Below are 24,242 nucleotides of genomic sequence, written 5' to 3' on the forward strand. Positions count from 1 at the left end.
CAACCTTCTGATTACAAGCCCAATTCCCTAACCGCTCAGCCATCTGACTCTCGAATGCAATATTATACGTTATTTCAGAGTTATTCAAATGTTCATAACCATCTGACTTTATTTTGTCTGTAGAATCTTTAAACCGCCACGTCTGAAAACCTGGCAACCCAGACACTGGGGGCGTGTTTGTTTACATTGCCTATCACGCGCCATGCGACTCTTTTTTACGTAATGACGCAAGCCAGAAGAATTCCGGTGGAACTCGGAAGAGAAGCGTCTGTATGGTATTTTAAATGAAGAGATAAAAATGAAATCCACGGTTAGACAACTCTATTTTACCACCGTATACGACATCAAGTTAGTTGTCAATGACCAGCCACTCTTGCAAAAGAGATTAACAACTTGAATCTAATTATTTCGTTGTGTTCTGTGTATGCTAGCACGTTAGCGCATAGCGCGCGCAATGAGCTAGCTTGGTCTCAAGCTTCTGCAACACGATTTTTTTTTACATCGTGTGAATCTCAGGGGAAATGCAATCATGACACTTGAAGTGTTCTTATAATATTCGTTTTATTTAAATGCAATTGAAATAATATCTAGAAATCGTTCTTCTTCGTTTTCACCACAATGAAGTGTGAGGTTGAACAAATTGTGATGTTCAGCCTGCATTTGGTGGCAGGCTCTCATCCTCGACTGAGCATCTGACACCTCTTGTGTTATGAACCATTGCAATGGCTGCTAGTCAGGTTGCCACTCTTGTTATGTCCGCTTGGAAATGAAGATGATTCATTCATATTATAAAAGATAACCGTTCACTATTTAAGGCTGTACTTGTATTTGATGATCTCCAAGGACTTTCTATAGGCTACACGTAAATCAACATTTAAAGAAAATTAATGCAAATTATTTTTCAGCTCTAGAACTATGACCACAATGGAGTCTGAGGGGAATGCACTCTGTGTTGAGTTTCCGAACTTCTCCGGTTCACTTTTGCAAAAGCTCAACCAGCAGCGCCAGAGGGGACAACTGTGTGACATCGTTGTGGTGATCCAAGGCCACCAATACCGGGCTCACCGGGCTGTCCTTGCCGCCAGCTCTCCCTACTTCTGTGACCAGGTACTTCTCAAAAACAGCGTCCGCGTTGTTCTACCTGATGTCATGCATGCGTGCGTATTCGAGCGTCTTCTCAATTCCTGCTACACGGGCACGCTCCTCTTACCTGCGGGGGAGGTGGTAGCTTTCCTTACGGCGGCTAGCTTCCTTCAGATGTGGCACGTAGTAGACAAGTGCACTGAGCTCCTGGAGGTTGGAGGCTCCTCTAGCTCTTTAACATTCAAGTCTGGAGCAGGCCAGGGGGGGTCTGTTTGTGTCATTGGGACTGAAGACAGACCCTCCCCTGGAGACAGCAGCTACCATAGCCCTGGGAATAACTCCATGGGCCTTGAGCCAAACGGACAAGCAGTGGATAGCTTTGCCAAGATGGAGATGGATCAACTTCTGGAAGGCAGCTTCTCTCCGCCTGCTCTGGAGCCCAGTGTCCAGCCTAGTGGTAGCTGTTCCCCACCAGCAGAACCCGAGTGTTCAGGTAGCGAGGTTGCCAGTCAGAATGGAGAGGACGAAGAGCGTGGTGATGGGGCTTTGCAGTACGCTAGACCGACCTATGTCCCGCCAAGCATCATGGGGCACAGGAAGTGGGTCCATGTGAAAGCAGAGAGGCCTGAACGGGAGGATTGTGGTGGCTTGTTTTGTGGGGATGCGGTTGGCACAGACCCAGAAAAGATTAACTTTGGCCGCTCCCAGCCCTCAGCTAGTTCCTTGGATAACAGCATTGATGAAAAACTTGTCGCTCAATTGGAAGAGGAGGACGGCCTAGATGATGACCGACCTTATGAGGATCCGTTAGACTTCTATGGTACCACCATGGGCTTTTCAACTAATAAGGCTGATGGGACCTCCTTAGACCTGAAGGAAGATGCATTAGAAGGGGGAGCTGGCAGTAGTGGTGGTGGGGAACAAACCTCTGGTAGCCATCAGGAAGATGCGTCTCATTCAGGCTTTGCCTCCGTGGTTTACAAGCTCTACCCCTGTCAGTGTGGCAAGAGCTTCACCCACAAGAGCCAGCGTGACCGGCACATGAGCATGCACCTGGGCTTGCGGCCTTACGGCTGTGCGGTGTGCGGCAAGAGCTTCAAGATGAAGCACCACCTTGTGGGCCACATGAAGATCCACACAGGCATCAAGCCGTACGAGTGCAGCCTCTGCTCCAAGAGGTTCATGTGGAGGGATAGCTTTAACCGTCACACCTCCTCCTGCACCAGGACCCACCAGGCTAGAGGTGCAGTTAACGATCAGCCCCCAGCCCAAATGTGCTGATTCTAGACCAGATCCACTAACCTCATACACCTCCTCACAAACCTTCACCAAGTGGAGGTTGCTCTATTCTGCGAATCCTAGATCATGTTTCGTCTTCAATGAGCAGGCCACCAGGACCATAGATGGTACATCAGATATTTGATATACAAGATTTGTTTTGCAAATCCAAAGTGTGCCGTATTAGTGTAAATAGTGCGAAAGCCTGTCCGTCCAGATGGATTTATCCAAGATCAGGATTCTTGGACCCTGCTTTGCATTTGGATCTGATCTGGTGATGCAAAATCCAAACCTCAGGTCGTGGGATATGGACAGCTACTCCCATGAAACATGAGTGACATGCGCATCATTTTCAAAGGCTGCCTTATCATGCTTTCTAAGTGGGGTTTGTTTTACCTCAGTATTCACTTATTCATCAACAGCACAATGGCTAGTCATGATCTGTTATGGTTTCTAAATCATTCTTTGGCCTTTCTTTTGTTGAAAAAAAGGAAGTATTGTTTTTAAAGTACCTCCTTTCTCAGGACTTCCGGCCAGAACCTTATGAGATAGTGCCATTTATTCTGTACATTTCTCAACAATTACTCAGTTTTGTGATCTAATTGCCTCTTCATTCATGTCATCAATTAATTATAATTTTGCATTCCTGTCTTTGGAGGCAAATCATGTAATTGCGAATATATATATATATATATATATATATATATATATATATATATATATATATATATATATATATATATATATATATATATATATATATATATATATATATTAGTAACACTTGAACAGTTGTAGGAAGTTACTGTACATTTTGGTCAGAAGTGTCTGGTGTTAACTTTGCCAAGTTAAGTCATAATTTTACATGAGCTGTTGAGTTCAAAGTTTATTGCATTAACACATTGATGGACAATATTCTTTGAGTAAAACACATTTCAACCCTTTCCCTAAGTTTGTGATGTGAACTTGAACCTTTAATGACATCTATGCTATTTTTCCTATAAAAGGTTTGCAGTAATAAAGAACTGCAAGTAGCCTACCTCTCATTTAGAACGTACCGGATGAGTCTTGAGGATTTGCAGTGTAGGTTGACCATTTGGCAAACTAGTTGTAATGCTACATAAAAATATGTTTAAGTTGTTTAATATAGGTGGGTTGATAACCCGTTTTCTGGGAACTTTGATGAATTGAAACCTCAGCTGTATTATTCATCAACCAATATGTCATCCAATGTCTCTTGAAGTGTAATATATAAAAACAATGTATAAATGTAAACAATGACTGTACCGTAGTTTGTAGTTACAAAAAGGATTAACTTATCAACATTATAATTGTTTAATTTTGTTCATGTAATACATTTGTTTCTATGAACTTTTGACTGTTTAAACAAGTTTTTGATGTTGTTATTATAAGGACCGATTGATTGTTTTATTACATTCCTGTGAAATCCCCAAACTATTTTATCACTTGTGTGATTTGAGGAAAGGGCAACAGTTTGTTTTCATTCAAGCTAAGATTAAGGTCCAATACTGAGTTTGTATGCTGTACATGCATTATTATATGTATTTCGGCTGCTTAGATGTTTTCTATGTAACTTTTTAATGTATATCATTTTTTAAGATTGACCGAGATAGGGAGAACTAATTGGTCAAGTTTATTTATATTTTTTCCCCAGCAGTCTTTCCTGCTGTTATAACAGCAAAATCAAATATTTGTATCACATGCAACAAACAAGGACAATCATTTTAGTCACATGAATGTAATTTTCATGTGAGGGGAAACTTTCTTTCCCAATGATGAATGAACCATTTAGCAATGTAATATAATCATTTTGTTACTATTCTGATTAAAATTTCTGTCCACATTTACTGTTAGATATTAGGTCTCCGTTCTGTTTAATCTAGTGATGTTCTTTTTCACAATTGCCTTTGTTGGTGCAGGAACATTATACTGATCTACCATGTTCTTTCATTAATAACAAAGAAGTGCATTTTTTTTAAATGTTGGTACAGTTAACACATCAAAGCTTTTACAGTAATATTCTTGCAATATTTCTGACATTCAACTTATCTTTTATGGGTACACAGGAAATAAATCCTGGTTGGACTTTTGTGTTAAAATGTTTGGAAAATAGAACCAGTTCAGTTTTTTTGGGGGGGGGGATCATCAGTCACTCTCCTTTATTGTAATATTAGTGATAGAATGTAAACTACCTCACAGAAATGTGTATAACTTTCAATCTTACCACAAATTGCTCAGATTTTTCTGACTATCCTCACTTTTGCACCATTTGGATTATTTTCTTCTTATAGAAGAACTTTGTGAATGTTTTGTACAAAGAGATGTGTTCAGCAATAAATGTTTACTCTGTGTAATACTTGTGTAAAATACTTTATACCTTCCTTAGGTTTCAAGTAATTTACTTATGTTGATTGTGAATGAGTTGATTGTTAATAGCCTTAATAGGATTCCGTATGGTGGAACAATGTAATTATTTGTAATAAATTTCAGTATCCCATCTTGTAACACATAGTAAGAGTTGTGTAATTTTGGTGATCTTGCTGTGATGGGCTACATTGGATTGTTACAATTGAAACATTATCAATTGCTTTTTCTGCACTTTGTAGGAGTGAAGTGACCACTAGAGGTAGCCATAATCTTAGCCAATAGTCTATATGCACTTAAAAATCACATACAATTAAAGAGCCTGGTAAACAATACAGAATACAACTACAATTTTAACTACAAGCCAGATAAGTCTGTGTATAGGACATTATACATAAAACACTATAAATGTAGGGCCTATAACAAGTTGTTAAACCATGCCTTTTCATGCATTTTTGACTTATAATGGTGAAAATAAAAGTGTGTGTAAAAAGGTGTTTGTAAAATATAATGCTAGTATTTAGAACATCTGCATTTGCATTAGTATCTGTATTGATAATATCAGATCTTCACCATATCTGAAACAATCCACAATGCAATTTTAAAACTTCTGAAAAAGAGGGGTAACGAGAAACTTTCACATTTAGCTTTGGCCTGCTTGTTGTGGATTCGAGTGTGCTGTACAGAAGAGTGCAATGTTAAATGTTCTAGTTATTATCAATAGCATTTACTTAGCACTGTAAGGCACTAGTCACGATCCATTACATCTTTGGCTAATCATAAGCTTCAGCACTCCCCATGTCTTTCATTCTGTAGTGGGGTGAATACCTTAACAGTTTTACAAGGCCCAAAATGATTTAGGATCACCTTCCCCCATTTCAATTACAGTAATCGAGCCCGAAAAATATGAGTATGCGTTCATGGCAGAAGACAATCAAAAAAATAAACTAGGCTCTTCTTATTTTTAATGGGGTATCGGGTAAACTGTTCAAAATAAATTGGAAACAGATTTTTAACTAGGCTACTCAAATGCGTTGTATCTGTCTCAATTTCTGAAGCAGGACATGGCGATGAATCGATTGCACCTGCGCATCCAGATATTTGCATAGACCCAGTTTGCAGACTTGACGATTGGTTTGTTCAATATGAAGGCGGGACTTTATGTGGATTCGAACGGATGATTAGGCAATACACCTAGCTGTCAGGTTAAGTGCACCTACCTGACACTTCCTGCTGTCGCAATTTTTCTCTCTTGTGCGTGAGTGACATTTTTACATAGCACTGCCATGTTTATATGAATAGGCTACATCTGATGTAGTTCAATAGGATGTTCGCGTTTCATTGTTGATTCGTTGCGACCTTGGATTTTTTTTCGCATCGAAGGAACGGTGGGTACGAGAACATCGCCTGGATTCTACAAAATCGTTTTGCAGTGTGTGATTGTCCTTGCGTTCCCAAATTGATACAGCAGCTAGACGCAACAGCGAGGGATTGATCCTCGCTTTTGGAGAGGTAAGGAACAACACCTCCAGGCTACTGCAGATTTGATTACTGTTGTCATTTTTATTTCCGCGGTGTCTACAACCACATTTTATCTTTCGACAGCCGTGGAACATTGTTTGCGTTATGACGAGGGCTAACGCAGGGTAAAGGTGATACGAGCGAGAAGGTGTGTGTTGTGTACAGTAGACTACTTTAATATGCCTAGGTTGCCCTTTAAGATCGTGTGTAAAGCAAACAATTGGCAATGAGGAGCAAAGATTTTGTTTCCTAGCCTTAGAATCGTACGTGATTTTCTCAAGTGCGTTCATTCATTCCAGTCTCTTTTTAGTTAACTCTTTGGGTCCTCCTCTAATGCATGTAAGAATGCACATGGTGTTATTTCAACAAAATACACATAGACGAGCATATTAATGCAGTTATAATGACCCTATTATTTATGTGTAATTGGATATACTTATTCGATGAATCAGTGATTTCCTTGGCACCTTCATGTCCTCTAGCTCTCTCGAGCCTTCTGCTGTTGTGAATTGCATTGTCAGATTAAATTAGCTTTGCTGCAAAGATCATAAAAATCCGTAGGCAATGCTTAATTAATATTTACTATGCAAAAACCATGAGAAATGGTAGTGTGTGTTTTGATCCTCACCACAACCTTGTGAAAGGGTTCATGTGTCCCACATGGGGTTGAGCACCATTTCTTTTGCTAATAGTATTAGGAGATTGTGTCAGTGCGTAGTAAGATAAGACAAGAACAGGTCCAACCAGGCTTAAATTTAATTTACATATAGCTTCTATCATCATAGATGTCAGAAAATGTCTTGTGAAAGGATACACTGTCCTGTCCTTGGTTTCTATAAATAAGAGACAGGCTGGTTGGCCAATTTAACTAAAGATTGTAGATGGGAAGTGAAGACTACATAGACATAGAATCTACCTCTTCATCAGTGTAATCAGACCTAGTGTAATACCTTACAATATCCTATCCTACCAGCCAAATACAACTATCATACGTGGACTGCCTGTGAGATTCATTCTGAAAATGAAACAACTGTTCAATGCTATTTGGCCAGTTTAAATTCCTAGTATCCCATTTTTACACATGGAATGAATTGTTACATCCATCAAGTAATTTACCTTTTTAGTTGATTAATTATACTGGTTACTAATAGTTGATACTAGGATTAGGTTGTAGAGCCATGATGGGATATGTCCAATCAAGCTCTCTCACAGCAGCAAAGCTTCCAGTATTGGTTGAGGGAAATTTGCCCCTTTGTATCTGTAGCTTAGGTTGCTATGTTCACGATTCTCTTGAATGTGGAGAAGCAACCTGCATCCCTCTCTCAGTAACCCAAACTGATTACCTATTGTTCCATATAGTAGCTCTTAAGCAGAGATACTGTAGGTCCACTAAGCGCCTCTCCAGCACTCCCACTTACGGGTACACCATGTCTCGTCCTCCCTAGACTCAATTTGAATCCATTGCCTGAATTGCACACAATAGATTCACAGTTTTTGCGATTTAGTTACACATATTTTTGAATGGACATCTATTCCTCTGTGTGGGCGCAGCAATTTATGCTAAAGCTAGCAATTGTGTTCATCCACCCATACACTTGCTAGTAAACTTTCGAGTACAATGCCTTTGTTGTATTTCAGTAGCCCACTGCTAATGTAGCTAGTATAAACCATATCAGCGAATCAACAACCTGAACATGATAGAAACACATAGCAATGTTCTGTCTCAGAGAGACTTTTCAAGTGCACTGACATTATCAGCTTGCTTTCTTAAGGTAGCTTGTAGCTCAGTGGCACCATGGTTTCTGCTGTGTGATGGTGTTCCAGTGCGGAATTGTTTGCATGATTCACCTTTTGGTTGTTACCACCTTTCAAACGTTTTGGTTGTGCAAAATGATCGCCATGGTCACTTTGACGTCAAGCAAGTTTGTTCTTGCAGAAAATCCCCATGGTCAGAATTTGTTTGTCTACGCATTGTCTAAGCAGAGCACAGAGGCAAAAGTGAAACCAGAGGAACTGGTGTCACAGGAAAGCAAGCTTCTAGTAAGCCTGTCAACAGTTATTTGGTTAAATCTTGTTTGGTTTCCTGTGAAATCTGGAACCATGCTCTAGCTGCTGAACTCTTAAGTTACTTGTCTAGTCAGTAGCCTGGATTCAATCCAGTCTAATATGGTTTGATTGATTTAAATTAAAACTGAATTCATGTACTGTCCAGTATTAGTCGTTCACTGATGATTGTATACTTGTTCTTATAAGACTAAGAGTGCAGAAATCGTGGCAGCTTATTTCAGAGGACACACCCTCACTACCCCTATTTATGTGTCGGTACCATTGCAATGGCAGCACTAATTCCACTGGACAAGGAATTGATTGGACTGTACAGGTAGTTAGTAGACGTAATGTAAAATGGGTCCGACATCTATCTGCAGTATCTGTCTCAGTCAGTGCCACTGCTCTAGAATAAGCAAATGTTTCAAAAATAATCATCATCCTCTCACACCATGGCACTGTACATTATGTTATGATGAGGAAACACAAACACAGCACCCCGCAAACTTGAAGTATGAAATGGAATACAACTGTATTGTTCAGCCAGAGCTGAAAATGCATTTTGCTCTGATCAGTTCAACGTAATCACGTTAGAAATTGAATACTTTTATAACCCAATTTTAAAAGAAAACAAATCCTCTCATTTGCATGACCGTAACTGTCAGGAAGGTTGGTTGGGGTGGGACACACAGTGCAGCTTTTTATCTGTGGGCACGAAATGCAGTCACATACTACATACACAGAGGGTTTAGCCTCTCCTCTTTTGATATGAAGAGACATTTGGATTGTCTCAAATAATTGTCTAACATGTTGGGCCGTAAGCAATGTTTCGATGGTTAAAGCTCATACAGTAAGTGTTTTGCTTGGTTGCCAATGAACACAAGGTAAAGTGTGTCATTGCAGTTTTTTGTCTTGTCTCCTTTGTTCTTCGTGCTCTGTGGTAATTGGGACACTAGGGTAAGGTGAAACAGGGTTCGTTGGAGATACCCTTCAAGTGGTTGTAAGGCTTACTCTAGTCTTTTTTTCTTTTTAACCAGACTCTTTATTTATTTTATTTTTCTACTAGATGTATGTATGAGAGGAGTCAAATGGTCAAAAATGTGTAAGTAGGATGTCCCATAATTCTTTTACGCCAAGGTGGAAATGCACACACGGATGGATTCGTTTTAATCCATCACCTTCAGATCTACACAAATACCCAAGGGGCATAAAGCTTGAATGTACATTCAGTGTAACAATTTCCCTCATCCTCCCCAGTGTCCTCTCTACACTCTGTGGATGATGTTTGTCTTTCAAGTAGCCATCATCCGATTGTGGTTGGAGGCCCATTGACTGACACTTCTGCTGTGTCAGTGACTGCAGGCCTGAGGCTCTTCCCTCTAAGGAGAATCATCTTGACTGTGCAGTTATATTCTCCCTTAACGTCACCACCCCCTATCGTCCTTATCCCTCCCATCTCCACCTATCAAGTTAGACGGGCGCGTTGGTGACATTTGTGTGTTGTGCCGGAAAACTTCAGCCATAACGCTAGACTTGATGTCAAAGGTGTTTATTATTTATCTTTAATCGGACTCATTTGAGCACAATCAAAATCAACATCAAGTTTTCTCATCATACTTCAAAGACCCATACTCATTGAGTTTCTGAGTGGTGTTTACCTTAAGCATATTTGGACTCTTCAAGCCATGACAGGCAGTGAGGTCATCTAAGGGTGTCCACACCACTTGCAGCTGTTTACATGTCTGGCATTGCAAGAGGCTGCCTCACTTGCCATCTCAGATATGCAAAGATATCAGTTTGCAGGCTAACTAGAAATATGTTTCTGGTTTGCAAGCCAGACGCATCTATTAAACCTTCCTTGATGAATACAGCATGCAGTGAATGTACCAACGGTAATGATCACTCTACCTGAAATCTACCCTAAATTGCATGTATAATAAGTCGACTACTCTAGTCATTTTGTCTGTCTTGTATCTTTTTTTGAATTGAATGTGTCTAACTTGTATGCAGAATGTGGTCTGTGGGTGTGCTCCAGATCAATTTCAGAAGGATTCGTTTTCATGTTTGTAGAGAAGCTAGATATAGTAGGTCTACTCCAGTCTTCTGATTCACATCTACCCAACTGTTATGGGAAACGTTGATGTCAACATTTATGAATTAAATTCTCACTAAACCCCTTATACATGTACTTTTCCTATATGTGCTATACAACTGTAATTAAAGTGTAATCAAATTGTTAGGCCTACCATAAGTTCAAAATCTCAAATGGCATTTAATTGCCATTGATTCAGAGATTGAATTGCAAAAAGCCATAGCAAAACATTGATTTTGATCGTGGGCCCTCTAGCTTTTCTCTTCATCCAGCATTAACACTCTCTCACTCTCTGCGTCTTTCTGTCCTGGAGCCTTGTCTGAAAGTGTGCCAAAAAGAACGGAGAGGTTTTGACAGAGAAAGGCTAATGAAACCTGATTCAGCTGTTCTCTCTTTTCCACTCCTCCTCTCTGGCCCCTTCTCGCTTACCTCTTCTCTCTTTTGCTTTTTACACTAACTTCCAGCCTCTCTCTCTCTCCTGGGTCCTGAATGTGCCAGAAACACTCATGTCTGAGAAAGGCCAGCAAGAGTCCATTCACCCCTTAGCAATGGGGCAAGTCTGGCCTGAGAAAGGGACCATAGAGGGAGATCTGTCAGATTGCTCTAAGGGAAATTTCCCCACACTCGTCTGGTCCTTTCACCTGTCTGCTCAACATTTACCATCTCAACACTAGGACACTTTAGGGATTGATTCGACACGGTCAAAACCTAAGGCCTGTGAGGATTAACACAAAATGTTTTCATGTTACTTCAGCAAAAATTGGGGGTTTCAGATGTGGCGGATGTTCTCTGAAGAAAGACCAAAGCCGGAGCAAAATGTTTGTGAGGGAGTCAGGTGGCTGAGCGGTTAGAGAATCGGGATAGTAATCTGAAGGTTGCTGGGTTAGGTTCGATTCCCGTCCGTGCAAAATGACGTTGTGTCCTTGGGCAAGGCACTTCACCCTACTTGCCCCGGGGGAATGTCCCTGTACTTACTGTAAGTAGCTCTGGATAAGAGCGTCTGCTAAATGACTAAATGTAAATGTAAATGGTGAGGATGCCTTTTACAAAATTAAGTTTCTTATAAGGACGACAGAATGTTGATGTATCAGCTATAAGTTTTTTTTTGCCGTATGTAACCACAGCCCCTAACTGTTAATCCCATTGGGTTTACCACCTAAAGCACCTGTTTCCAGTGTACCACATCTGAAAGTCCCATTATCTTTATCATGGCACTTTCATGGCGTTGACCTTTCAGCACAACCTTTGACCTACTAGCGCAGTTAAAACTAGACCAGCTTTGAAACTCTGAGGGCTTTCACGTTCAGGTCACAGACAGCTTGCCTGTCTGCAGACTCCCATGGAGAGACAGTATGTTCCCCAGTTTTGTGGCCAACAGATCCTTGCTCAGTTTTCCCCTGAGCAGGGATTGCAGAGCGGTATGGATGGTGACTTGGATATTGACTTGGTGGTGGAAGCCTCTCCTTGTCTAATAAGGAAATATTGCAGAGCAGTTTGGAGGCTGTAAAGATCCAGTGGCTTCAGAAAGTATTCTGGCTCCTTCACATTCAGAACATTTAATTGTGTGGTTAATTTAATTGTAAATGAATGTTAAAAAAAATCCCATTGATCTACACCCAATTTCCCATAATAACCAAAGTGGAAACAGGTGTTTCCACTTCCAACATATAAGCACATGTATAAAATAATTTGATATAATCTTTTTTTCATCTCTTCATTTGGAATCTTACTTCAGTACTTTGTAGAAGCCCTTCTTTGGCAGCAATTATTGCTGCAAGTCTTCTTGGGTACATCTCTACAAGCTTTGAACGCCTGTATCGGGAAGTTTATCCCATTCTCCCAGGCGGATCCTCACAATGTCCGTCAGATCAGATGGGAAACGTCTGCACAGATGTTCGATGTAGTTAAAGGCTGGGCTATGGATGGGCTACTCAAGGATAGTCAGAAACTTGTCCCAAAGCCACTCCAGCATTGCCTTGGCAGTATGCTTTGGGTCATGTCGTGCTAAATAGCTGAACCGTTGTCCCAGTCTGAAGTTGCGTTCCCTCTGGAGCAGGTTTTGTGAACTATCACATACACTAGCCTCTCGTCCATAAGTAGATGTACCTTCTGCGGTTTGATACAGTTGGTGAGTTCAGTTTGGTTGAAACAGTTCCTACATGAGACTGCTCACAACACGGTGGATTATCTTTAGTAACCGGGCCATGATTTCTGTACAGACATTGCTGTTTTTCAAATTTATTTTACTGGCGTTTTGAACACCACAAGACTTGCCCAAGCTATTTCCATTCTATTCAAGAGAAGGCAGGTATCTCTTCTGCCGATATCCCAACAACTTGGCAGCTCACAGGAAAACAAGTATAGATTGATAGAGCACTGCAGGTTAAGAGAAAAAATATGAATTTTTGATTTGGGGGTGACTTGTCCCTTTTTAATAGAAGGGCCTTATTTAAATTACATTGAAGAGAGGGTATTAAACAGTAAACAACGTAAATGTTTTCAGGTACATGGTCTAGCACTGTTGTACAGACACACTGTAAGACGAAGTAACCCCTCCTCTCAAAGTTCGGCCACTATTCAGTGCTGCTGTATCTTGAGGGCTGTTACCTAGGGAAACCGTCAAAGCCACTCTGTAATCCACACAGCGGCCAGCCGGCCTGAAATTTGGAGCGGTGAATGGTTGCCATACCAACGCCTGAGGAGCCAAGGGGTATGTGTGTGTGTGAGGAGAGGGAGAAACCGTGAAAGCAATGGGGGGGATGGAATAGCCTGATGGCTGGCCCACTACCCAGCATGACGATGTTTTGACCAGCTTGTTGTTTACCCACGTCATCTGTCTTTGGGGATTTGGTGGAGTTGCGTTTCCGACCCAAGTGTTTTTTTTCGAATGTTTGTTGTCAGCCAAAAAGTGTATTTAGTCTTGAAGCGGTTTCATTTGCACTTCCAGCCATGTGTTTTTGTAACAAGTAGTCTTAATATCTATCTATCAAGAGCTAATGAAAATAATTAGCTCAGTTGTGGACAAAAATACTAGGACTTCTGACTGCAAGGGTAATGCCAGTCATTGGTCTAGAATCAATGGCAAATGGTCTTGTCCTCAATTTCTGTCCAGGGTGGAAAGCGCCCCCTGGAAGACATACGTCTGAAAGATGCTGGGCACTTGAAGGTCAGGAGAATGATAATGGGGTGCCGCATGGCAGGAACATTGTGATTTTCTCAGTGGAGCTATTAGCTCAAACTGATGACCAGATACCATCGCTGACATTGTAGCGTTAATTATTTGAGTGGCCATTTGTGCTAAATGTTTTCCAATAACAAGGAGAGGGAATGGATCACTTTTGTCTCTATCTGCATCCTCCCTGATTTGCACACACTGTAATTTCTCTCTTGCTTGAGTCCCTGATGTTTTTCCACAATTTCTCACTCACTCACTCACTCACTCACTCACTCACTCACATATCCTGCATTCATTGTGTACAGGGCAGTGGCACTCTCTCCTTCTCTTCCCCCTGGCCCCTATTTCTCTTCTTTGCTCCAGTTGTGTGTGTGTGTGTGTCTGTATGGTTCTGGCTGACTTCCAATTGAGTATCGGAGAAATTCAGGAGACTCAGGCAGCCCAGTCGGTCCAAGCCTCCCCTCTCGTTCTCTTGCTCTCTCTCCCTCTTTTCTATTTCTTTCTGTCTTTCTTTCTTTCTTTCTCTCTTTCTTTCTTGGGTTTGAGTCAATCATGTGTGAGAGAGCTGCTGCTGGTCATCTGCTCTCTCTCTCTCTCTCTCTGTCTCTCTCTCTCTCTCTCTCTCTCTCTCTCTCTCTCTCTGCCTCTCTCTCTCTCTGCCTCTCTCTGCCTCTGCTCCTGGGTGACATCTGTGCACCACTATGTGTGTGTGTACACAGATGAGAGAGAGCGAGAGCGACTGTGTGAGGGTGATCTTGTGCTATCAATGGGTGCCTAAGGGTGTGTATGACTGTTCCGGTCTAGATGTGTGTGTTCGTGTGAGACTATCACTGACACTGTAACTGTGTTTGTCTGAGGCAGACAATCACACGCACATACACACTGAGAGAAAGAGGGAGATTGTGTGAGACAATGCAGTGTTTGTATGTTAGTTCTCCCTATCTGTTGCATGGGGGATTCTTACTGTCAGAATAATGGGTTTTGTCTGATCTGGCAACTGCAGAGCAGCACTGACTTAAGGAACCATGACAGATTCTTTTCATGTACCTTATGAGAAATGAAACAGGTCCTCAGTCTTTGATTCTGTTCTTTCCCCATCTCTATGGTGAAGGGAAGCCATAAATTCTAGTGGAAATTTCAAGCAAGATGTAAGGTAAACACTGACAGCCTATGAATGCATGAGTAAGCCTTTCAGTGAATTAGGCCAGATTTGCCATTCTATAAAAAGGAAAATTGAATTTATATGCATCGGAAATTCTTGATTTCCCCCCAAATTGTTTGGTCAGTTGCCTTAATAGAATGCAAATGTATATTCTTACAACTCATATCTCTAAGTTATTGATAATATTGGTAAATTGGTCTGATATAATTTTTTATATGAATTATGATTTGCATGTTGAGAGTGAATAATATGTAAGGGATACTGCCCGACGAGGTGTACAATATCACCTTTTATACCATGGTCTGGGTGAATACTCGATTCAGATTGGTTGCAGGGGTGTCCATTATCAGGTGATATATATATGTGTGTATATGATCTACTACGTAGTTGCAGCAAAACTGTCTGTTCACCATTCTAAAGGATTGCGCTGGCTCCATAGTATATGAGCCTGTACAAAGTGTCTGAAATAATAAACGATAAACAGTCGTGGATCATAGGTCAGTATAAATGTCCTCTGTATTACTGTGTGAACAAAAGTCGGCCTACCTGCACCCTATAGTGTCCTTTTCATGAAACAGTTATGGGCTGCCTCACTTCACTAACCCACTTTGTCATAGTTGTCTGTATCATATTGATGTGAACATCATAAATATTGATAGGCCTTTGTAGTCTGTGCTATTCCAAAGGGTAGACCTCTATTCTTACGGCTTGGTTTATAGCTCCAGTCCTTTATTCTGTTGCATTATTCAGTTCATCACTTCATCACAGTGGTATGAAAGGTGTGAATTGCCTCAACTTGTCATATGAAAGCAGTTTGCTTTATCATCTTATTTATTAGGTCTATTTGAAAGAAGAAACAAATGGACATAAAAAATGTAGAAGCTCAACGTCATCCTTCTTTTCATTCTCGTCTTTCTCTTTCATTATTTAAATCATGTGGAATGTCCCACCGTCCCACTTGATTGTGTCCTGTCTTTCTGACACTCTCTAATCCCTCCGTCCCTTTCCCCCTCTCTCTGTTGATGTCCGCTCTCTTTGACTCATCCCCAATTCCCAATCCATTCACCCTGAACCTCGGTCCGTCCCAACGTTTCTCGCCAGAGCCAAAAGGCACTGCAGAAGAGAGGGCGACCATGCCCTCGGGCCAAAGCTCTCAGCCTTGAATTTTGTCTAGGCTGCTCATTAGCACAGCATTACCCTTTGGGAGAAGGTAGGGAGTAGCTGTATGTTGTCTGCTCCACCCAGACCCTGCCGGATGGGTCTGTCTAAGCACAAAGGCAGTCTTTATAATATATACGTACGAGTGCTAGACACGGTAATTAGTGTGTGTGTGTGTGTGTGTGTGTGTGTGTGTGTGGGGGGGGGGGGGTCAAGCGCCAAGGGTGGCATGTATCATACCGTTTGATGAAATCTCCAGCCCTCATCTTAAAATGAAGTCTGTACAACCTCTGTAACAAACGCCGCGTGTTAGTCGTCCGAGATTTGCATCTGCAGGTTTTTGCAGTGTAGCTGTGCAAAAGAAAAGATCACTTCCTTGTTTCTTTTAGACTTCCTGACAAGTTTACGCTTTAGTAAAGTGAAGCACCTCAGGATACTATGACAGCTGCACTTAGAAAATAAACCGGCTAAAACTGCCAATGGCTTGAATAGAACTGCATGTCTCCTCGTGTACAGGGTAAACTCAAAGGACTTCCCGACGGAGGAAGAGGCAGTCATTTATAGAGTGAACAGATGAGCATCCTGTAATGGCCTGTTAGGTATAGATTTATGCTCACCTCTGTAATAGAGTTTTGCTCAGCTTTCCTTCCAAGGTTATAGTCTTTATTGCCAGATGTTGGTGAATAATTATTTCGCACACTACAGCACTGGAAAAAATTAAGAGACCACTGCACCTTTTTCTTTCATTGAAAAAAAAAGTTGAGAAGGACAATTTTGAATGAGGAACACAACATTTAAGAGGCCACTGCAAATTTTACCCTTCTGTTCCTTACTCAAAATTGTTCTTCTCAAACTTTTTTTTAAATGAAAGAAAAAAGTGCAGTGGTCTCTCAATTTTTTCAGAGCTGTACTACCACTTCCATACTATAGTCAATCGAGTAACAGAAAATAGTAGTAGCAGGGAAATCGCAGGACTACAGATAAAGAAATAAAACTGGAAAATTAGTCAATTATACAGGTCTGTACATGGGGTAATACACACATAACATTAATACACATAACACACGCAATACATTAATTTAGTATGTAAAAAATGATTTAATACAGGTGACACTAATGGCAAGTACTGTATGCAATGCCAGTGCCATATATTTTTGCAAACTACATACAATAAAAACATATAGGATGCAGGATCCAGCACAATAGTACAGATGGTTGCCGGTATATAAATATGTGGATGTACCTAGTAGTGAACAGTGCAAACAGCAATACAGTATAAATGCTGTTTAGGAATAAGATACCAAGATGTTAACATTGAGGTTAGGTGATTGAGTGGTGCCCCAGCATTGCCAGTGTTCTAGCTCACAGTGAAGCAAATATAGTCTTAATGGCCGCAGATAAGGACTTCTCATAGTGCTCCATGTGACATCAGGGTGTGATCAGTCTCACAATAAAGGTGGTCCCCTTTACCACAACCACGAGGTGGCACCGGCATTGTTCAAAATGGCCCCCAGCAAGTGTCCTTGCCTCTGCCACTTCCTCCAGCACGCCAAGGTTTGTCCCTTGAACAGAGACTTGCTTTCCTGGTCCGTTTGTTTATTCTGTTGGCATCACCCACCTTGATGCTAGCATCCCAACACACCACATCACTGAAGATGCCACTGTGGACAACAGACTGGTAGAATGTGTGCAGGAAAGAGCTGCACACATGAAAGGACTGAAGCTTTTTCAGGAAGTAGTGCCTGCTCTGACCATTTTTGTAGAGGGTCTGTGGTGTTTCCAGCCCACTCCAGCCTGTTATCCAAGTGGACTCTCAAGTGACCTACTAGTAAACCCTGCTGCGTCAACCTCAGTCCTCCTGGAAGAGAACAAGGGTTGAGGGGGCCTCAGTCCTCCTGGAAATCCCCAACCATCTCCTTCTTCTTGGAGAAGTTTAGCTGCATGTGGTTCTACATGATTTTTTGTTTGCGCCCTGTCTTGTTTTTAACCTGTAGCACAGAGATTTTATTGTTATTATCCACCAATGTCATCCACCAGGCCTCTGTACCCCCCCCTCCTGACCATCCCTGACACACCCCACGACAGCAGTGTCATCAGAGCAGATAGATGACTACATGCTCCATTTCAATGAGAAGCTGGTCGGTGCATACAGGGGGTCCATGAAAGTACCAACAGGGGGATAAGATGTACCCAAACATCTTAATTTTTGAATATTTGTATTCAAATTTGTCTTTTTCTTCTTCTTTCTTGCATGTTCTCCCCCATCTCATGTCCTGGTGGGACAGTCAAGCTGGATGTTGCTCAGTAAGTGGGTCAAGCGAGAATGGTGAAGCAGGGCGTCCCATGTGGGCAATAAAAGACTGATGTATTCTTGTGGTCTAGATAACACACTGTAAATCACATTCTTTTTGGTCAAAGGAATTAAATAAGACAGAAAAACTTGTGTATTATCGAAATTAGCCCACATGTACATGAAGGAATATTTGAGTAATGATGTTATCCTAACCCTAAACATGGGCATGAGCACCTCTGATATGGCTGCTCACTGCTCTTGGCTGCCCCTGGAGGAAGAACTCCTTGGAAGGGAAAAGGCAGAGGACAGATTCCTTTGGTGGACACTTGCATGCAATGTGTATTTTCTTCAACAGCACTAGCAACACTATGTGGACAAAGGTAATGGGATAACTGAGCATCACACTTATATGAGTTTCTTCAACGTCTAATTCCAAACTACTGGCAAGAATATGTAGGTGCGCCCCCCCCCCCTTTTAATTTATTCAAGGCTTGTTTGATGTCATAATCACAGTCATAGTCAAACCATAACTTAGCTCAGGAGATAACACACTGTCCTTGGGTTCCTACATAGAACAGAAGAAAAAAAGAAATCTGTCATAATTTGTGGGAGGAGAACTGATGAGTGACTGGAGGGTCTAACCTCCTCATCACCTCGTGTGCTCTGTTGGATTCCTCCTTTAGTCTCATGTCCTTGCATCTTATTAGTCCAGGGAGTCAGGTGGCTGAGTGGTTAGGGAATCTGGCTAGTAATCAGAAGGTTGCTGGTTCGGTTCCCTGGCCGTGCAAAATTATGTTGTGTGCTTGGGCAAGGCACTTCACCCTACTTGCCTCGGGGAAATGTCCCTGTACTTACTTACTCTGGATAAGAGCGTCTGCTAAATGACCAAAGTGGAAAAATGTATGACTGTTAGTATCCATACCCTCCACTCTAGTTTGCTCTCTACTGTATCCCATACACTCAATCTGTTTCTTCAGTCGCTCCCCCCACTCGATCTCTATTCGTTTTCAATTTCTGGTTGCCTCCCTCTGTCTTTTAGTCCTGCTTCATCCAATTCTTCTTCTCTCTGGTTTCCCCCCCTCACTGTCTATTCCTGTCCTCTCACCCCCTAGAGCAGAGATCCTGTGGAGACACTAATTGCAGTACAGCTGGAAAAGGAGGTATATAATTATGGCCCCTTGTGTGTGTTTGTGTGTGCGTGCATGTGTTGGTTCTAATGGAAACTTATGTCACAGTTCTCATGCGCACATACAATTGCACTCAAATGTGCTCATGGAAATGGGTAGATACACACTAATGGAATCATATGAAAACCTAAGTTTGATAACGGCGCTGGAGATGAACAGGTAAATGGCACATCCCTTTTATATTTTCAGTTGAAAACCACATTTGGCCAATTCAAAAGCCCCTAATGTGTTTTTCAGAGCTTGCCACTGCAATTCCAGTTCCTGGTGGGTGTGTATTTGTATGTGTGTGTGTGTGTGTGTGTGTGTCTGCGTGTGTGTCTGTAAGAGAGGAGGGATGCAGTACTAATTGAGGGATTGGATGGGCCAAACATGACCATAGGGTTCAGTGGTTGACTGCAGATGTGAACCTTTTTGCAGTGGATAGATATGAAACAGTGGGATAGTGCAGAGGGTGGACACTCCATGTGGAAAACTGCACTGCCAAGTTCCAGCTGTGTTTATCTGACTGGTGTTTAGGGGACAGTTTTGTGTTCTTGTAGGCGTTTGTGGGGGTTGACTGGCAGTTTGATTACATGGTGGCCAGTAGACGGCGAATGAACAGAGCTTTGTAAATTACCGTTGTTTGCAGGTTGTCTGTGACTATGACATCAAACTGTTTTTAAGTTGAGTTTTGAAAAAGGCCTCAATCCCTTTCGCAAGGGAGACAGATAATTGCAAGGTGGTCTTATGCTTCTGAACAAACCTTTTTTTTTTATGAGCATCATTCGTAAAAAGGAATTGCAGGTTACAGCTATTATAACTACGTGTCCCACCTACTTGGAGTTCAATGAGAATTCTAAGAAATAGTGTCGTTGTTCATTTACATCCCAGACAGACTAGAATTGTTTACTTTGCTTAAATAGCCTACCTATCCAGTCCATCTTCTTAAGGGTTCAGAATTTTAGCTGGCAATCCTTGCTGCAGTGAGAGGAAGGTTTCCTGCTGCTCATACCCTGGCTTGAGAAGATTACACATATGGCCTGGTCATGGAGAAAGGTATAATAAAATGATGCCAGGCCAGAGCCTTTGATGTCTGGACTCTGGTGTAACTCCCATCTGGGCTCCTTATGTAGCGTCAAGGTGGAGGGGGGAAGTGCTACCTATATATTGGACTTAATTACCAGAGAGAGACCCTCTGATTTAAGCCTCCCCGGAGGTGAGGTCACCTGACTATCTGCGTTTCCACGATTACATTTCACCGTAACGAGGTGTGCTGTGCTGTGCTGTCCTCGAGAGGGATGCTGTTAGGATTTAATTAGCATGGAAGCTTTCATTATTGCTCTCACCCTCTCTGTCTCTCTCAGCTTTGGTCTCTGTCTCTCTTTCTGTCAATATACATTTCATAGCTACATGTACTGAGAAGTTGTATTGGTGACATGTTGGGCACACTTGGTGTTAACGTAGCCTTAGATGGATGTCCATAGAGATGGTGGTTCTCGGATGTCCTCTGCAGGTGGTTGTCTGTGTTGAAACCTCACTGTGTTGCAGGTTCCTTACAGAACCCTCAGACTGTTTGCTTTCCTTCCCATTCCGTTGGGTACCGTGTTTTCCTTCTGATTCTGTTGGGTACCGTGTTGTGTGCGCTGATCTTTCTTCTCCTGCCGTGCCCAGCAGGGGGCAGGGTTTCTCACTAACTGCATCAATATTTCACAATGCCCTCGTCATGACACAGATCATCCTCTCTCCTTCTCTTTTCTCAGTCGTTTTACTGTGCCTACTGAAACGGGCTGTGCAGAGAATAAACAGACCGTCACTAATCCCCCCCCCTCCCCACCCAGGAAGACGTGCACAATAAAAAGGGAGACTAGCTCTTATCTTTTGAAGGACCAAACAAAAACTGAAAGTGCAGAAACAACTCCATATAAAATCATATCTCTGACCTCATATCTGACCTTCTTTTGTCTTTTGAAAGCACTTTTTCAATAAGGAATAGAAAATATAAACTCCCCCCCATCACCTATCCTTTGTTCATGTTAAGAGATTCAACAACTTGGGGAGCACCATCAGTCTACTGCAATGCATTCTTGCAAAAGGAAAGCTAGGATGCAACCCAAATTGTCTTGGCTTCCTTTGTTTCATTGGCTTTGTCTCCTAGTGAAAACTGATCTGAGAGGACGTAATGTCAGAGCAAGGCAATTAAGAGATATCTGGTCTTTTGACCAATTAGTTTGTCTGATTATAGCCTACATGGAGATGTGGAAAAGAGGTCATTGAAGACAGGAGCACAAAGCCAACCAATGGTGTCTGTTGCTAATTTCTGTTTCTTGTCTGAAATGAGTTTGACAAATTGAACCTATATGATCGGGAAAGAAACCTCTAGATCAGGGTATTTTTTAAGATTTGTTTCTGAAATGATTTAGAAATCGATTATATTTTCTTTTGTCAAATAGCCTAAACACTTCATTCAATGAAGACATTATCTGTCATATCCTCTGCAGTCAAAAACGTGTGCCGCTTGTGTAATGCATTACACAAATTGGTCTTTCCATCTTCAGCATCTGAACTTGCAATCCAGGCAGGCAAGCAGTTTGGTTTAGCGGGCGTAAGAAGTGAAGGAAAAAAAGATGAAAAGGATCTGTGTTGCCATAGTAACTCCTAATCGCTTTCACACTTGCCTTCATCCCCCAGATGGTTCTCAAACCTGATTATACTGCCCCAGTCCAAGTATTATATTCCCCTTGACTCTGCCTTTTTGAAAGGTGTTTGTTAGTTTGACAGGGAAAGGTAATTATCAGTGGCGAGGGGTGGGGTGGTTGGTGGTGGTGGTGAGGGGGGAGGTTAGAGAGAAGAGCGTCGGTGTGACGCAAGTGGCTTCTGCCTCCCAACAACACTATCACAGCTGCTGGCAGGCAAATGGGCAGCGAAGATGAGCTGACACGCGTTTCTCGGTAGTTCATGTGGCAAAGACGTCTTGGAACATTCAAGTTCCTTCTTGAACACTCGTGTTTGTCATTATTCAGTCTCTTGCCGTGTTCATGGCTGTATGGGGGATGGTGGACACTTGGAAACAACTTGGCAGCCACGTTGGCATATCCTTAGTCAGGCATTGTAGATACTGTAGTTTCCATAAGTTTTTTAACCAAAAATGCTATTTTAAGCAACTATATATTCATCAGTTTATCTCATGAATCATGTGGTGACAATGAGTTTGTCCACCTAGTCAAGGTGGGATATCTGGATAATGTGGGGCTAATATGGGAGCATGACTCCATATGGATAGACTGTCAGCTCGGCAGTGGTAAAAAAAACAATGGTTACTGTATATTAAAGAACAGAATACCAAAATATTGTTAGAAGTATGCACTTCTAATCCTTGATTTCCTGCTGGACATCCTACATGCTCTATTTGCATGTCACTTGATGAAAGTGAATAGAAATTAATGTAATGAAAGAAGCAAGAAATGCACAGTCCACATTGAAAATGATTTACCAGGGTGTTTGCCACTGCCCCATGTGTTTGCAATGCCTTTTGGTAATTCTGGTTTTGGGCTCCAGGCATTGAGAGTATGGGATCCTTGAGGTCCTCTGGCACTGAAGATTCCAATTCCAGTTCCAAAAGCCACTACCAAGAGATATGGAGAGGCAGCTTTTAGTCGTTATCTTCCCAGCCTTTGGAATACGCTGCCACAAAACCTAAGAATGGCTGTGGAAACCTTTTAGCAAGATCTTTAGAGATACCTCTTTAATCTCGCCTATTATTCTCTTTGATATGTATTGTGGCTTTAAAACTTAGCGGGATGGATAGGGACGTCCTAGTCTACTTTGTATCTTCACCATTCTGCTGAGCGGGATGTAAAATGCCAGCAGCAGAGATTGATACTTTGTGGTCTGTACTGTCTCTTTACTGTTCCTGCTGAGTGGGCTTTACAATCCAGTAGCATCTCCACTAGCTCTTTACCTCTGCTGCAAAACTAGCATCACAAGCTTGTTGTCAAGTGTTTCTTGTGTTTTGTAATGCTTTTTGTGTCCCATAGTGTTTCGTGTAATATAAGCCAATTTACGCAGGTAAGTAAATGGGCCTCTCGTTAATCAAATGCTTTCCAGTAGCTTGCCTCTTCTTCCCCTCTGCGAAGCATTGTGTGGCGTCCTGGTACGAAATGCGTTGGATAAATAAAGTTTAATTGATTGAGTTTGAAAAGTGGAAAACTGTTTATATGTCACCTTGGATAAAAGCATCCACTAAGCAAAATAGATGAATTAATTATGTTGTCTTCACCACCACCCTCAATCCTTCACTCAGTGTATGCTTGGCCTGTCTTTCTTTCCTTTTAATTTGCCCTTTCCTACTTCTTGTTTGTTTCTCTTTGTGTCTCTACTACTACTATTTACTTACTTACTGAAAACACTTCCTCATATCATACATTTTTTTTGTATACGTTCTAAACAGATGTAATGAGTGGATATCCTTGCATGTATGGCTACTTTTCACATTTTGTGCAATGGGTAAATGCCAAAATTCTTATTTAGTAGATGACACTTGGCTCAGCTCCATCTTTTTCCCTGTCTCTTCTTCTGGTCTAAAACATGAAACCTTAATGCTAAGTTATATTAAGAACCTCCATTGCTGCTGTAGACAGAAGTAGGGCAAAGTCAAATTAAGAAAACCGTGCCTTACCATGCCAGGCTACAATATCAGTTCCCTTCTCCAGAGTGACATGGAGTTTGCTGCCATCTAATGGGTAATGTAGTTCACAATGCAGAAAGGAAAAAGTGGGATTGTTACACACACTTGCTGTACTAAATACTCTCCTTGAAGTACTTAGTTGTACAAAATGTTATTGCTGTAAAAATACTTAGAGTATAACTCTCATCAACACAGTTTG

At 41.6% G+C, this 24,242-nt stretch overlaps 2 protein-coding genes across 5 annotated transcripts in view; both read left to right on the plus strand.

Annotated features, from left to right (window-relative positions):
- Positions 1–223: 223 nt before the first annotated feature.
- zbtb43 (zinc finger and BTB domain containing 43) lies at positions 224–3,737 on the plus strand. The gene is made up of 2 exons (XM_084693439.1): positions 224–310; positions 906–3,737. The coding sequence occupies exon 2, from the start codon at positions 916–918 to the stop codon at positions 2,362–2,364; it is 1,449 nt and encodes a 482-aa protein (XP_084549565.1). The 5' UTR covers positions 224–310; positions 906–915; the 3' UTR covers positions 2,365–3,737.
- A 2,269-nt stretch (positions 3,738–6,006) lies between these two features.
- The window catches only part of LOC146220701 (ras-specific guanine nucleotide-releasing factor RalGPS1), a 107,448-nt gene continuing 89,212 nt past the window's right edge, over positions 6,007–24,242 (plus strand). Inside the window, exons 1-2 of one of the 4 annotated variants that reach the window (XM_084693424.1) lie at positions 6,007–6,258; positions 19,306–19,353. The gene's annotated coding sequence lies outside the window, so the exon portion shown is untranslated. The remainder of the gene's footprint in view (positions 6,259–19,305; positions 19,354–24,242) is intronic. The other 3 variants (XM_084693425.1, XM_084693426.1, XM_084693427.1) reach the window with 3 other exon arrangements.

The sequence above is a fragment of the Hypomesus nipponensis genome, chromosome 27, assembly GCF_054491055.1.
Source record: "Hypomesus nipponensis isolate SF chromosome 27, ASM5449105v1, whole genome shotgun sequence".
NCBI lineage: Eukaryota > Metazoa > Chordata > Actinopteri > Osmeriformes > Osmeridae > Hypomesus > Hypomesus nipponensis.

Coding starts and splice junctions, on each gene's coding strand:
- zbtb43 (XM_084693439.1), top strand. CDS start 916: ATGACCACAATGGAGTCTGAGGGGAATGCACTCTGTGTTGAGTTTCCG.